The sequence below is a fragment of the Zosterops lateralis genome (assembly GCF_965231275.1).
Source record: "Zosterops lateralis genome assembly, chromosome: Z".
NCBI lineage: Eukaryota > Metazoa > Chordata > Aves > Passeriformes > Zosteropidae > Zosterops > Zosterops lateralis.
In genome coordinates, this window is record NC_139800.1 from 62,448,763 (window position 1) to 62,464,056 (window position 15,294).

Here is a 15,294-nt window from a genome sequence, read left to right on the forward strand (position 1 = left end):
AAGCTTTACCAGTGATGTGGCTAAAGCTACAAGAGCACTTTCTTCACAAAATGGCAACTACAAATTTGGCCTTTAATCGAGAAATTTAAGAAAACATTTTGTTTTGATAGTAATCTGCATTATTCATCCTTGTCACCAAGATCATAAAAAAGTACTTCAGGAAAGCATCATTTTTCAGAAAAATATTATTTAGCTCTAATTTTTCAGGGATGGAAAACAACCCGAGTGGAAACTTCATTAACCTTGACTGAAACTATACTATAAAAATTATGCTAATAAACTGCTGTATAACAACTCATACATAATTTAGAAGAAAAGTAAAAATATCCACCCTTTGTAAACTTCTGAAGTGTTTTTCTGCAACAGCACACTTCAGAAGTTTGTCCCCTTGACATTAAGACCATCTGCTCAGTACACAGACTTGTTATCCCAGGCAAGGGACAATTTCCAGTGCTATGGGTTTTTCACACTCTGTCACAAGGAAATTTCCCTACCTCTGACAAAAAACAATTGTAAAAGACCAGTGTTTTCACAGGACTTTCCTACATAAATCTCAGTGAACTTCCACTGGAAACAAAACTTTTTGCATTGGAAAACCATCTCACATGTGGGGTATCATCATCAGCTACATCACAAACAGCATCACCACCCACCAGGGATTTCCAAGAGTGAAACAAGCTTTCAAACCCTTTCCAGGTTCAAACCATACATGTATGGTTTATATTTATGGAAAGCATGCAGCATCTCTCTTTTGCCCAAAATGTAGGATAAAGCTATGTGTGGCAGACACTCCCTTTTTAGGAAAAAGGGACAAAACTTCACATGTAAATTTTGCAATGATTACTCAAGGTTGTTTTTCTTTAGAGGCTTTACTTGCACCATCAATAAAAGCAATTATTGTTAGTCATATAGCATATATGGCATTAGTAGGTACAAAATATGCTCTAAGGCTTTTTTATTATTACAACCTGGATTTCCTATTCAGCTACCAAAACTGAAATTATAAAATTGTGCGTTAAACAATATAAGCCGTAAAAATATATTTTTATGTGTATTTGAAATGTTACAAAATTGTCTAAAGTGTTTTCACCCCAGTAAAATCCAACACATCGAAAAGAACTGATTTTTTTCTTAATTCTTCCACCTAGACATTTATGTCATCACCCACCAGCTACATACCTACTAAAGAAACAACTACTCTACAGGGATAAGTACACTGAAGATTCCTTAAGGAGCAATAGTAAGAAACCAGTAGCTTGAGTTCTGAATTTAATTTCTGTTCTTTCTAAACCTTTTGCACACTGAATTTTCAAAAGGTTTGAAACAATTGCTTCTCTGTCTGATTTACCTTACTTGGGCTTTTCTTACCAAAACACAACATATCTGCTTCTTTTGTGACTACACTGCAAGTTTTGGCAAAGCCATTACATTATGTTATTTTAACTATTGAATGGCCGAGTGAAATCAGTGTGTCCTACAGTTCTTTCACTTCACTTAAGCCTTATAATACCTATTCCTACTAAACTAAAAAGGAAGCAAAGCACTCTTTGTAATGTGACTTTACAATGTGTTGGTTCTCATAGTACTCATCATTAAAAGATGAGGAAAAAGTAAAATACCTTATAACTCAGTCATGTGCAGTGTCTAAGTCATGGAAGTTCAAATGGTGGAGATCTCCTGTGATGACTGTGTAATAGCACTTCAGGGAACCTGAGGATGATAGGGTACCCAATAACCTTAGAACACCTAAGCTACTTATCAATTATCAAAATTCAGTATCAATGATGTCTGAATTCCTTCAAGCACAAAGTTTTTCCTTCAGTACAGCTTTATGCACTGAAGAGGAGAGTAGAAGTAAGAACTGGTGATGCAATGCAAGCCCTCTCTGGGGGCCCAGTGGTCCACTCTGCAACTCTTCCAGTAACATCAGGCAGTGGGGGACTACCTTGTACATACCTTGGGTTATCAGAAACATACTGCGGAGTAAGACTGCAACTCACACAAACTGGCTGCCCAGATTTCTAGTAACATCACCGCCTTAGCAGGAAATCTAAGCTTGCTTTTAGAACTTCTTAGGCCATCCTAAATACAGGAGAGTAAATAATGTTTTTTGTCAACTTCTGCAATTTTTCATCAATCACATTTTCGTCCATCAGACTTTTTGGTCTGATGAAGCTATAATAGCATTCAAAATGATTTGGTAGTTAAATACTTTCAGAATAGTGTCAGTTTTCTAAGGAAAATGGTATAGTATTGAAGGAAAAGTTAAGACTTGGGTTACCAATGCTTTATGCCACTGTCTATTCTGGTTGATAAATCACAAAATAAGGAAAGTAATTCCCTGCACACCATAGGTGTTTTTGAGATTTAACACCTTAAGATTATGAAGAAACTCAGAACAGCATCTAGTCAGGTACTAAAATATATATGCAGGTAAAATAAACACCTAAGGGGGCAATTAAAGTGCTTAAAGGTAGAGCTAGTGCCATTTTAGACACCCTCGGGTGGGCACCCCAGTCACCTGGATGGTGATGGCAGAAATGACAGAGAACCTAAGACAGACACATACTCTTCTGGGACAGCAGCTGGACAGCACACAGAAGGCTCTACATTACTGAAAATGCCATAGGGCTGTGCTTGGGCAATAAATCTCACTGTTAAACTGGTTTAGCAAGTATGCAATCATTCTGTGAAGAAAGTCAAATAAAAGTGACTTTTAATAAACAAAATAAAAGGCTAAAAGAGGCTTTCACATATATAAATATTCCCCAGTCTTTCTTTGTATCAGATCTGCAAACACACAATTTGTGAAACAAAAGATGTGGACTGATGAGACCAGTTTTTCCACACCAGTGTCATCCCTCATTTTTTATAGTTAAGAGGTGTCTTTTTAATCATAGCTGGTGCTGGTATGTTCTTTCAGTATTAATAGCTAATGGATCTCTTTGGTCCAAAATACCAGGTTCTGCTATTTTTTTCTTTTCTATTCCATCTTCTAAAACCTGGCACAAAGTATAGCTGAGTGTTGTAAAAAGCTCAAATTCCACTGTAATTCTGAAGAGATCCAACACTGGTTCTGCTGATATACAGAAAATTAGGAAAGAGGAAACAGAACTTAGACCACTTTTCTTTTTGTCTGCTTTATTTCAGAAAAAAATAAAACCTCACCAAACCCCACAACAGTCTGGTCCACTTCTTTTTCTAACCTGCTGGTGAGCATACAGATGACAAGAAGCTGAAAGAACCTTACACATGTGCGTAACATGCATCAGAAATTAATCTTGTTCCTGGCCTTGCCATTGCCAAATCACTTTGCCTCTGCAAATCTCTTTTCTGAGAACAGGCAATTTTAACAGCAACAACAATTTTTGGAAAGGCTTTTTTTGGGAGACAAAAAAAGCTTTTGCAACTACCTTACCAGCACTTATTCAAATTTCATATTCAAGAGAAGAGGTGGAAAAGATAATTTGATGATACATTTCACCCAGATTTAACAAAAGGTTAATTTTGTTTGAAGGTTGAATCCTCAATCATGGTATCCACGATGAGGACATCTACAAGTTTTTTAATATATATGAAAATTCTGACTCTCTTACAATTACAGTGTGAAAAAATAAGGAAAATATGTGATAATTACAACAAATGCATTTCAACTCCTGGTGGTATCATATCAAGTCTCTCTGGAAACATAATCTTTGTCTTACATCTTTGAGTGAACATTGTTTCCAAAATATCACAATAGCGATAGTTTCCCTTTTTATTAGGGAAAAGCTCAGTAAATTGACAAAATTGCTTTGCTGTCTCATTTCCTTCTAGGAGCCAGTTCTTTTAAATCCTGTTTCCTTTTCAATTAATTAATGTGACACCTCCAGAGCTAAATGGCATATGTGCAAGAGAACTAACACTTAATCAAAAGCTAGGGACGCTATTATGTCATTTTCACACATGAATTCTGTAACGTTGGAAGACAAAGTGAAGGTGAGTTAGGCCTGACAAATGACTTGGATGCAGGAAGAGTCATTTTATCAATATTTGAGAGGCTGAGAAAGAATGAAAAGTATTTTCTCTGTGTATGCATGTACACATATAGAATGAATGAAAAGAATAATAACAGGAACAGGAGAATGCGTTCATGAGAAGCTTTAATTTGAAGCTAACGTGTGTGTTCATCAGGTGAGGGCACTCTACTTCCAAGTGAGAAACAAAATAAGTTTATTTTACGAATAACAATTAAATGTTCAGGCAGGCAATTAAACATCTTACCGAGGCCATTCTGGGATACCAAACACTTTGAAGATTATATATTCCCTCATACTTCACGTTTAGTGTTCCTCTAAGTAAAATAAGTGGTTCTCTTTAGTTACTCAGTTATGAAAAGTACCTTAAAGGCAAGAAGACGTTTTTGATAATGCGCATCTTAAATTTTTCATTAAACTACCAAATTTAAATTTTACCTTTTCGTGCACTCTGACATTTTTGTCTGGCATTTTCATTAATTTTGCAACATACATAGCTGAAATGTTAACTGATCAATACTTTGTCTCTCTCATGTAGCACTAGAGCAAAGCTCCCTAAGGACCACAGAGCAGTACAGAAATTAAATGTGTATGAAATGTTAATGTTAAACACAGCAGTACTTACTGTATAATGACTGAAATGGTTAAAAGAATTCCAAATGGACAGATAGCACAAATTATCTACAATCACATTTCATTATTAAAGTTTGTCCCATAAAATAATTCACTGACTCACACTGAAGTGTGTCCTTTTACTGGTAGCCCCATTGTCCAATTATTTTTCTGCTCATTACAGTGAGAAATGCTAGTATTGGAAAAAAAGAATACACACCTTTTTCCCCTCATGTTGCACCCACTGACATCTATAAAAACACAAATGTCTGGTCAAGAAGCTGATGGAAATTAGGCCAACTTAGCAGACATTTCAGTACCCACAGTGGATTAATCTGAAGAGAAGACATCTACTTTTGCATACTCTACTAAAGTTCCTCCTCCTGAAATGTACCATATTAATTACCAATTAATAACAATTTAAAAAACCCTGCTAAATACTGCAAAGGTCTGTTTTAAACAGAGAAAAATACGTGATTTTATGGCAAATGCTCTCTATATATTCTGCTTTTCCCCCACTGTATTTAGGTCTTAATAAGCATGAACATAAGTACGTAACATTCTTGATCAACCTCTAGACATGCAGTATAATAAAGCTGTTCTGGAACTGAAACAGTAACTTAATAGTGTTGCTATGCACTTCCTTTATTTAATGGGAAATTAATACAAAAAAGCAGAAGAGAATATAGAATTTTCTAATTGCTCTAAGACAAGGTCATATGCTAGCCAGATCAACCTATGGTTCCTGAGCTATTTATTAATATCTTTAAGTATCTGAAAAATAACAGTTATTAATACATCACAGTTATATCAGCATGAAAATTATATATATATATCTGTGTGTGTGTGTGTGTAGGAATTTTTCTTCTGCTGTGAATTACCAAAGTATAGAAAAAAGAAATGGAGTGAAAACTTTCAGTTATTCAGACAAAATCTTCAGTGAAGATGATGAGCTTATGAAGTTTAATAGAAACAGGTAAAATACTGTTTAGTTGTTTCTGTATCTCTATGAAGAGCACAGCCAACACTGGTCATTAAGCTGATGCATTTGGACAGATGTTAGAGAGAATCACCCTTAAACTTCAATACAGCATTTCTGTACCTAAAATGTCTCAAATAATGTAAAAGTTTGAGACAGCTAAGCTCAGAAGTAAAAAAAAAATCAGCAAGCCCTTTCAGTGAACACTGTTAGCCTTGGTGACTAACAGTGTGACTCTCCAAGGAGAATGACTTTAAAAAGAATTGCAGTGAAGAGTGCACAAGACGTATAAAGCAGGTAACTGTAACTTATTATACTTAATATATTAATCAAGATTTTCTGTAGGTTTCCAAGAGTAGTTCTCCTATTATGATCTTAGTAATTACATTTTTGAAAATGGAGCTATTCTGCCAGAATTTCTTCACCTGTGGTCCAGCATATCACCATCAGAAGGAAAAGCCACACAGTAAAAAAGTATCCATAGTTGTAATGCAAAGGACATGGGCCATTGGGATATAAAAAGTCAACCCTTACATATTCAACTTAGGTGAAGTGACTGTAACTCTATATCAGGATGTACCCATCACAGTATATTTTCAAATCCAACAGAAGAAATGGTTAGTTTAAAACTTCTCATATGTTACTAGTCTGCCTAAAGAGCTGAAAATCTCCAGAACAGTCTGCTTCTCCACTCCTTTCTGGAACTGACATTTCACTGTGACATTTTCTAGCCTCTAGGAGACAACTTCAAGAAGCGATATAATTTGTAAAATAGTGAAGAGAAAAATGAAGCATATACATACATTTATTTTATACACTACTCTATTAAATTCAGTTATAACCTTAGTGCAAATATAATTCACCGCAACACAAGCAAGTGGATCACTCTAGAGATTTCAACAGCCTATGAAAGTCCAGAAACCATCTAAACCCAAAGCTTATAACCATGATAAAAATTCACATATATTTGACTTGGCCAGCAAAAACTTCTTTTGCCTGACAAAAGAATGATTTGATCCTTGGAGAAAATAACATCAGGTCATCCTGTGCTTTTTGTCCTCTACAAATGCATCACAGGAGGCATTGTACCATCTGTACAATCACAGCACTGATATAAACATTAAAATCTACTGCAACACCTACATAGCAAAACAATACTGTAAGAAAACCAGGAAAATCACATTTTTTAATATATGTCTCTCTATATAGATAGGTATGAATGAATATATGTATAAAAATATAATCACAAACATGTTTCTACTGCAATACACTGTAACTATAATAACAACATATACTGATTATTGATCTCTCTACTCAAATTCTGTTTTACATACTGCTACTACTACTTATTATGACACTGATTTTTTTTTTTTTTTTTTTTTTTTTTTTTTTTTTTTTTTTTTTTTTTTGTATGACCAGAAACAATCACCACTTCTTCCATGGCCACAGCAATGTGCCATGGGAAAAAAAAAATTGCCCAAAAAATAGGAATCTCTTTCCATCTTCCTTTCTTACACTGGCAACACCTGAGTGTTCCATATCCATATTAAAATCTGACTTAGAGTGATGAATACTTACTAACTGAAGCAGTAATAGCAATATGAACATTTGAGTTCTATGTCAAAACCTGCATTTTCCTATGAAGTGTTGATAACTTTCAGCTGAAATGATAGATCACCTTTCCACAGCAAACAGTAGCAAGCATATTTATCTTTGCACATAGTGCCATTACTACAGACATCAGCAAAAGTACAACCCCCAGCTCTTTGAATAGCACATGTGTCTCCTGTAGTCCCAACAAAGATGGCAACCAAGGACCGACAGCATGCTGCCATCCTCGACAGGCACAAGGGGGTTTAACAAGCTACACCATACAAATGGAGCCCTACTAGAAGAAACTTTCTGCAAAGCAGCATGACTTAGTGACACACCCAACTACCCCATTTTACTGCACAGCCAGCTCTCCAATGCCTGGTTTGATTTCTCCAAATTTGAGGCACCTGACCTTCAGGTTCCCAAGAATAAAGTACTGTCATCAGATGATGTCTATAATTATTCAAATTTATACCAAAACTCTTCCCTGTTCAAAATCATGGAAGAGAGGCTCCTAATCCCAGTATTTCAGCCAATTTAAAAAACTTAGAAATCCCAGAAAGTATGTCCATGCATACATTTCTACTCTCTAATGAAAAAATAATGATCTTGTAGCTCTTATGATTTTAAAAATAAAGAAGTATTTATCTTGGTAACACAATGCAATCTACAACTGTGTTTGGAGGTTTTAAAATTTAACAGAAAAATAAAGGTTAATACTAATGAAGATCATGTTCATGAAGAAACAGCAATTTTGTTTAAGTAGCTAAAAAACAAATTCACTTAAAACTATTCACTAAAAACTATGATCAGATCTTGCTGCCTAAAAGGTACAAGTCCGTTTGCATTTATGGTTTTAAAGAGGAGTTTGTTTTATTTTCGTGGATTTTGTTTTTTTTAACCTAGAAATACCACCTTTGAATAAATAGTAATAAAAAATACTTTAAGAGTCATTATTCAATATGTAAGGGGACCAAACAAAATTTAATGGATATAATTTGTGAGAACCTTGAAATATATTGTCCATAGTTCACTGGATAATTCTATTTTGTTCTATTTTGATTTGGATTATCTGCTTGTAACTTATAAAATAAATTACTTTTTTTACTATAAATATACAATTATAAATCTAAAAAAACCCCACCATATCTTGTTTGTGTGACCTTTTAAATTTAATTACTTTTTTAAAAAACTGAATAAACATGACTCATGGTATCATAATGCAAACTTCTAAATAAATTAAAAAGAAACCACCAATCTACACAGTATTGTCTCTCAGTCTAGAACACAAACACACTGGGATGATTAAAAAAAGTATAAAGAAGATCATACCAAAAAAGCAGCAAGACTTCTTGGTGGAGAATCCCAGTCAAAACAACTGCTAATATAGTAGGCAGCAGTAACGAGAGCCATGATACAATGCTTCATCCGGATGAAGTTCCTTAACAGTAGCTGTTCAAAACATGAAAGATAGAAAATATTTCAAAACCTCAAAAAGTTTCAGAAGAGGCTCATGCTAAAAATACTGTCATTCTCAATTTGGATGAAGGCTGAGAAAATACTAAGCTCTCTAGCTCACAAATTGAGCAAGTTAAAGTCTGAGACCTGGAAGAGAGACAATTTGCTAATTGTATCAATTGGTATTTGCTGAATTTAATTCTAGATTGATAACAAAAATTGTTAAACATTAAAAAACCACTTGCAAAATTTCACAAATTTTGTTAATTAGATTTCAGTTTCATTAAGCCTTTCTTAACAAATGCTGGTCTTTTTAAATAAAAAGATGCTGCAGGGCACTAACCTGTAACCATGCAATAATACTGCTCTAATATCATTAAGATATCTGCACTATTTTACATTTTTAGCAAATTTTAATGGTCATGTGTTTTGAAAGCATTGTTTTAAGTATTCACCAAAGTAATCTGCATACTTTCAAATTACATATATGTAAGAAATAAACGACTCCAGGTTTTGATTCAGGAAAATGTACTTAAATCCTCTAAAATGGCAACACACTTCACCACAAAAAGTGAACAAGCCAGTGAACGATTTGTGTACTGAGTCGCACAGAAAATGGTAACTCCTCCTGCCATCTGCAAAAGTCACAACACCATTTTCATTTATGAAAGTGGGAAGAAAAATGAATCTTGAGTAAAAGGCTTTGTTGCTTCTTTGCTGGAATAGTAGTACAAAATGCAGCTTTAGCAACTGCATTACTCAAAAATGCAAATAAAGAAATATTTTGCTTCTTGAAATGTATAATAAACTGATATAAAATTCATCCAGCAGGTAATTTAAACTATGCTCAAGTCTACAAGCTTTCAGGAACAAAGAAAACAGTTCTGAGACCTTTGACTTTTCACTGAAAACAACATAAATCTTCCCATAGTCCAACGAATTCTCTCTATTTAAGATACAACATTTGTGGACTATAAAAACTGAGTCCAAAGTAGTTTGAGTGCAGAAAAATATGTGTGTTTAAATAATTTTTACCAAAGCACAAAAATTGTGTGTTGCAAAAATATCCAGAGAAAAAAGAAAGAGTCAAGACAGTCAATTTCCTATTCCTGGGATTCCAAAGAGTTTTAGTCTGCTTTCACCTTTGATTCAAACCTCACTCAAGTAACTTCTTTGAAATTTGGCTTAAAGAATGCTGGCTCTTTACCTTGCAACAAATGGCAAACTTTTAGGTCAAAGTTAACAGCAAAAATTTATGCAAGACTTATTTTACATGCACCTGTGCAATAATCTGATATGTGTGAAACCTGATGGTTTCAACTGTGTTCTTATTCATGTATTTCATGGAAATTAGGCAGCGATTTATAGAGGAGACACATTAAACCCATGTATTTTGTTTCTGACTTCTCAACCGATCATATTCTTTTGTAAACACGTAATGAAAATGTTATTCTTTACTCTCAGCAGTATGATACCAGATATTTGAATGTACACACTTGATATTAAGGATTTTAGAAGGGATTAGTGTTTCCTTACTCTTTACCTGTTTAGACAGTCTGTCTTCCTCTTCAATGTACTTCGGTTCTTTGGGCATTAAGGTTCGTATGCTGGCCTTCACCTATGCATTGAAATGCGTGTCAGTATTCCAAGTTTACTTTTTGCTCATAATAACACAGGCTTCAATTTGCAAAATTTACCGAGTTTGAGAGTCATGCCTGCCAAGATCGGGACAAATAAGCATATACAGAGACAAGAGTTTCTGCTCTGTACATTAGCAGCAAAAGCAGCAGCAGCAGCAACAAAAAGAGTGGGTGTGCCAAGCAGTGGCAGAAGAGTATTCTGTAGTATAAATCAAGGCTTAGAGAAAATGAGGAATGACAGAAATTCTCTACAAATCAGGAACAAAAGCTTTCATGAAACTGAACTCTTTAGCAGTACAAAAAAACCCAAAGTTAAGACTTACAGCATTAAAAATCACATCTATTTCAAGATAGATGACCCCCTTTGTTGGCCCTGTCAGCTGCTTGTTTTTCAAGACGTAGGCTTTCTGTTCACCATTTTGAATCTGCAGGAAAAGGACATGACAGCCGTCTGTCTTGCGGTCTCCGCTGAATACACCCCCCCGGTGACCCCTGACCCCCAGCTGCTGAAACTGACAGAGAACCCAAAACAACTGTGGCAAGTCTGACAAGTACCTGTTCATTACCAGCCCCGAGTCTGTCAGGAAAAATTAACTATCATGGGATTCAACATGGCCGTGAATAGAGTATGTTAAAATTTTAGTGTTATTACAGACCTTGGTTGAGAAATGACAGACTCAGAGCTGCAAAATTTTTATTTTTATTTTTTTTTCTCTTTCCCCCCTTTAGCGGGAAAAATTCAGAGCAGTATGTCAGGTGAATGAAGCTTACAGACAGCAATGGTATAGCAACTTTGCCTAGAAAGTCAGCACTTCGATCGCGGTCTTCGTCGTAAACTGTCACTTCAAGCACTGAGTGGATGTCCTTTATATTGCTACAAAGGGAGAAGTACACACAGAAGAAAGAAGTCACTTACTCCACTGGGTACCAAGGACAAAAGTGTAAAAGGTTAGCACAGATAACCATCTATTTTTCCAAGCCATGGAGGAGAAATGAGCTCAAGTAAATGAGACATTTCTGCATATAACCAAAATGCTTCCTAAGGGCTGCAATGATTACTCTCTCTCATTCTCTCTCTCTGTGCAAGGCTTTTTATAACCCAAATACTTTCTAAAGGGCTGCCATTATCACTCTTTCTCTCTTTCTGCAAGGTTTTTCCAGTAGAAATTTTTTGAAGGATGCTGCCTTAAATCTCCTACCTGCGGTTTGCACTGCATGACCTGCACGGAACAGCACTGGGAGATTTACAGCCACCAGCAGAAGGACAGAGAGCTTTTAAGAGCTACTCTTAAACACCACTACCCTTGTGGCAATTCTTACTGCAGGTACAGTAAAACCTGTAGGTTTGTAAATGGAAATAATTACAAGCTACAACAGCATATCCTTGCACTAAGAACAAATTTGTTGTTTCTGAAATCCTCATTTAATTACATACAACAAGTTACAGCAAATAAAGAACAAACAATATGGAACACTGCATCTCTCAGGTACAACTGAGGAAAAAAGACTGCAAGCCAATAAACACTCCATTGCCATGCACAGGAAATATCACTGTACATTTTAAACTTTTGGGTAAAAAATTCATATTCCTTTCTTGAATAAAAAAATTATTTGGAAGAACTCATGAATGGCTTTTCCAGAAAATGCAAGCAAAGCAGTTTAACTTCAGTAAAATACACTCCTCCAGATGAGGGATTGCTAGCTCAAAAATAAATTATTAAGAAAACTAAGGATAAATGCAAATGTACATAGATGGAAGGCCTTGAAAGCCTTAAGAAGTTTTCTATTCTATTCTGATTAATCTTTTGTCCTCTACAAATCCAGGCAATTCCTTGTAGAGAGAACACTGTCAAGCAATAGAGGATGATTAGTTATTGGTAAATAATTTAAAATATTGGTAAATAATTAAAAATATATCAATGAACAATTTAACATGGTTTTGCAGATACAGAAATGAGAACTACTATAAGAAACTTGAAAAGTACAACTACTGTGAGATTTTTTTCTTTTGCTCTGAATTAATTTCTGTGAACTCACTGCAGGTCAAGAAAACCTGTAGAAGCCACATACATGAATCACAAACGTAGAGGGGAAAACTAAAATTAAAATCACACTGAGTTTTGAGATTAAGGGCAAAATATAGCATTTTCATGTACAATAAAGTGAAGTAAGTGTACACAAAACTTCTATTGTTGTTGTAGAGGATTGTTACTGATTTCAGCAGCAGTGACCAGTTTTTTCTACTCATGGGTGTCACATTACAGTCAGATAGAGAGAAGGGAGAAAAAAAAGGTAATTGAGCAATGCGAACAACAAGGATATTTTGTATGTGCAAGACTTCTTTTCTATTTTGTCAAAGCCTTTAACTGTTTTAAAAATAACAGAAGGATAAAAAAAAAACAATCACATCACTTCCCAATAAATTGTTTTAGACTGCATTTTACCCAACAGCTGGACTGTACTAGTATGATACTAGATGGTATTATGAGAAGTGCAGCTGGTAAATTGAAACAAGAATTGGAAAGTAATCCATCAAAATTCAGAGAAATACAAATGCATGTAATATTTCTAACTTTATGTAGTTATCTAAAGTTTTTTTTACAGTTAACGACCACATTTTAATGAAGGTCATATTCGCAACATGTTTTTTTTCCCCACTCAAATCTTCAGGGGCAAATCCATCACACTGGATTTGGCCCTTGAAACTCTTGCTGAACCTAGCAGAGTTAGGTGTGCATGGCATTACTCTTGCCTGGTTTCCAAGAAACAGACCTGGCATTTTTAAAATTCAAAATTATACAATTTCTCTAATTTTTTTTCATGTTTTCAATTCTCAAAATGTATTTGGATTAAGCAATATCAGTATGTCATCACTATTCTTTAGAACTACCAGTAAGTATTTTTGCTCTTTCTCCAACATCCTCACCTCCAAAAAACTACCCCAAACCCACTGCCCATCCATTCATCCCATCTAAATCCAAACACCTACAATGTGAAGATTTTGTTCCATTCTGGATTGAGGTTCCTGTAGACAGTATGTGTCAGCAGTCTGTCATTGTTCAATTCAACTACACAAAATGGGTCACTTTTACCTGTAAGAGAAAATTTGGAACAAATTTTATGAACTAAGAAAACACATGACAAGCAAGCTTTAAATAAAAAAAGTTTGGGGGGGTGTTTCTCATTTTCTGAGCTTCACTGTAATGATCTGCACTATATTAAAGATATTCACAGCACACTACTCATCTCCATAATCTATTAACATTCTTTGCTAAAAGAACATTCTTTTGCCTTTAAAAATAAAGGAGGGGGAGGGGGCAAAAAAATCACCACACAGACTCTTCTGATGAAACACAGCATGTTCCTAAAAGTTTCCAAGCACCCTTGTGAGACAGCTAAGAGAACTTTACTTCAATGATACCAATTCTCCACTGACTTTAAAGACAACATAATGGGAGTATTTTGATATGAAGGAAATGTATTATTCTGTATTATTTGTTACAACATAGCACCTACGAAAATTATCCAAAGACTATTATGCTGTATTATGTTTCACACTGTACAAATCCTCTATCCAAAGTCAAAGAATCTTAAAGACATCCTAATATGAAAGCCTAATACAAGACAAAGTGGGCAGGTACAATTAAAGAATGAGATGGTATGAGCTGGAATGACAGACTGTAGTCTTAGCACAGCAGAAAGGCAAACATGGTTGATATTTTATTATACATTAAAGCACAAAAAAGTAGTTTTAGATATATTTACAAAGAGGTCCCTCAGCATGAAAGCCACCAAAGGAGAAAGTATGAAGTTGCTGCTTTGAAAATGCATTATGTAGATAATTGTGTGCAAGCAGGATAATGGAAATGGATATGAAAGTCTATTTTTTTTTCCTTTAAAGAAAAGTAATGAGCAAAGCAAGTGTGTGTGTATCTGTGTCCTTAAATATGAAACAGGCAGCTTATAGCAAAAGACTGCAGGCAAACAGTGCTTAGATACTAAGGAAAGTGCAAGAAAAATAATCACAACTGCAAGTTTAGGGGTTGAACATGAAACTGACATTACCCCTTTTAAGGTTTGATTCTGGAAAGGTGTTGTGGTTTAAGCCCACCAGGAAATTAAGCTGCTCCCCTTTTCCCCAACCCCTCTTTCAGGCGAGGGGAACTAACGGCAGAAATTATGGGTTGAGGCAACAACTTACTGGAAATGGCAATGAGATAAGAAAGCAAACAGTAACAGTGTACAAGAGAGGGTGATTACACTTTCACGCACTAAGTCAGACAAATCACCTCCACAGATGGTGCCACCTCATCACTCCCTCCAACAAGTTTTTCCCCACAAACTGAGACAATGAAAGATAATGGCACACAAACTTTCCACACCTGTATTTTTTCCCCAAGACCAAGACAATGAAAAAACCCACAATGTTAGATAAATCCTCCAGTCAGGACCACCACTCCACTCACCACACACTCTCCCAGAAAGGGAGAACCTCTGCACTGCCCCCATTTTCCTCCACCTCTGGCTGACTCCCATGATTTGAGTGTAAAGAATAACAGCCTAGACAGGCCCACATGGCTACAGGCTCTGCCTTTGCACATCCTTGGCCAAACTAGGACAAAAGGATAAGCAGAAAAGTAGACACCTGAGTCTGATGCTTAAGAACAGCTTGGCTGTCTGAAAAAAGACTGCTCGAAAGTGAGAGAAAGAAAAAGGTGGTCGGATTAGTATCTTCAGCATTTCAGGGCAATCCTGAAATTTCCTAGAAGTTTAAGGAGGGGTAACGAGGTAGACCTACAGAAAGCTACGATCGAAAGAACACCAATGAAAACATGAGGGGTGTGGTAGGAAGACCTCTTTCAATGAAGAGGCAATAAAGGGAAGAAATCACATTGTGGACTAAATTATTTAACACATATTTCAAATTGTGTCAGTAATGGCAACTGCTATAAATGCTGTTCAAAACAGAGGCATGCTATCCTGCTTTTATATTTTT

General features: G+C 35.4%; 1 protein-coding gene across 1 annotated transcript in view; it reads right to left on the reverse strand.

The window, feature by feature from the left end:
• MCTP1 (multiple C2 and transmembrane domain containing 1) overlaps window positions 1-15,294 on the reverse strand; it is a gene marked incomplete at its 3' end in the record, with an annotated part of 205,984 nt that overhangs the window by 82,237 nt on the left and 108,453 nt on the right. Inside the window, 5 exon segments of the mRNA XM_083884436.1 lie at window positions 8,533-8,652; window positions 10,202-10,276; window positions 10,622-10,723; window positions 11,070-11,172; window positions 13,288-13,390. Of these exon segments, the coding sequence (XP_083740562.1) occupies window positions 8,533-8,652; window positions 10,202-10,276; window positions 10,622-10,723; window positions 11,070-11,172; window positions 13,288-13,390 (503 nt within the window).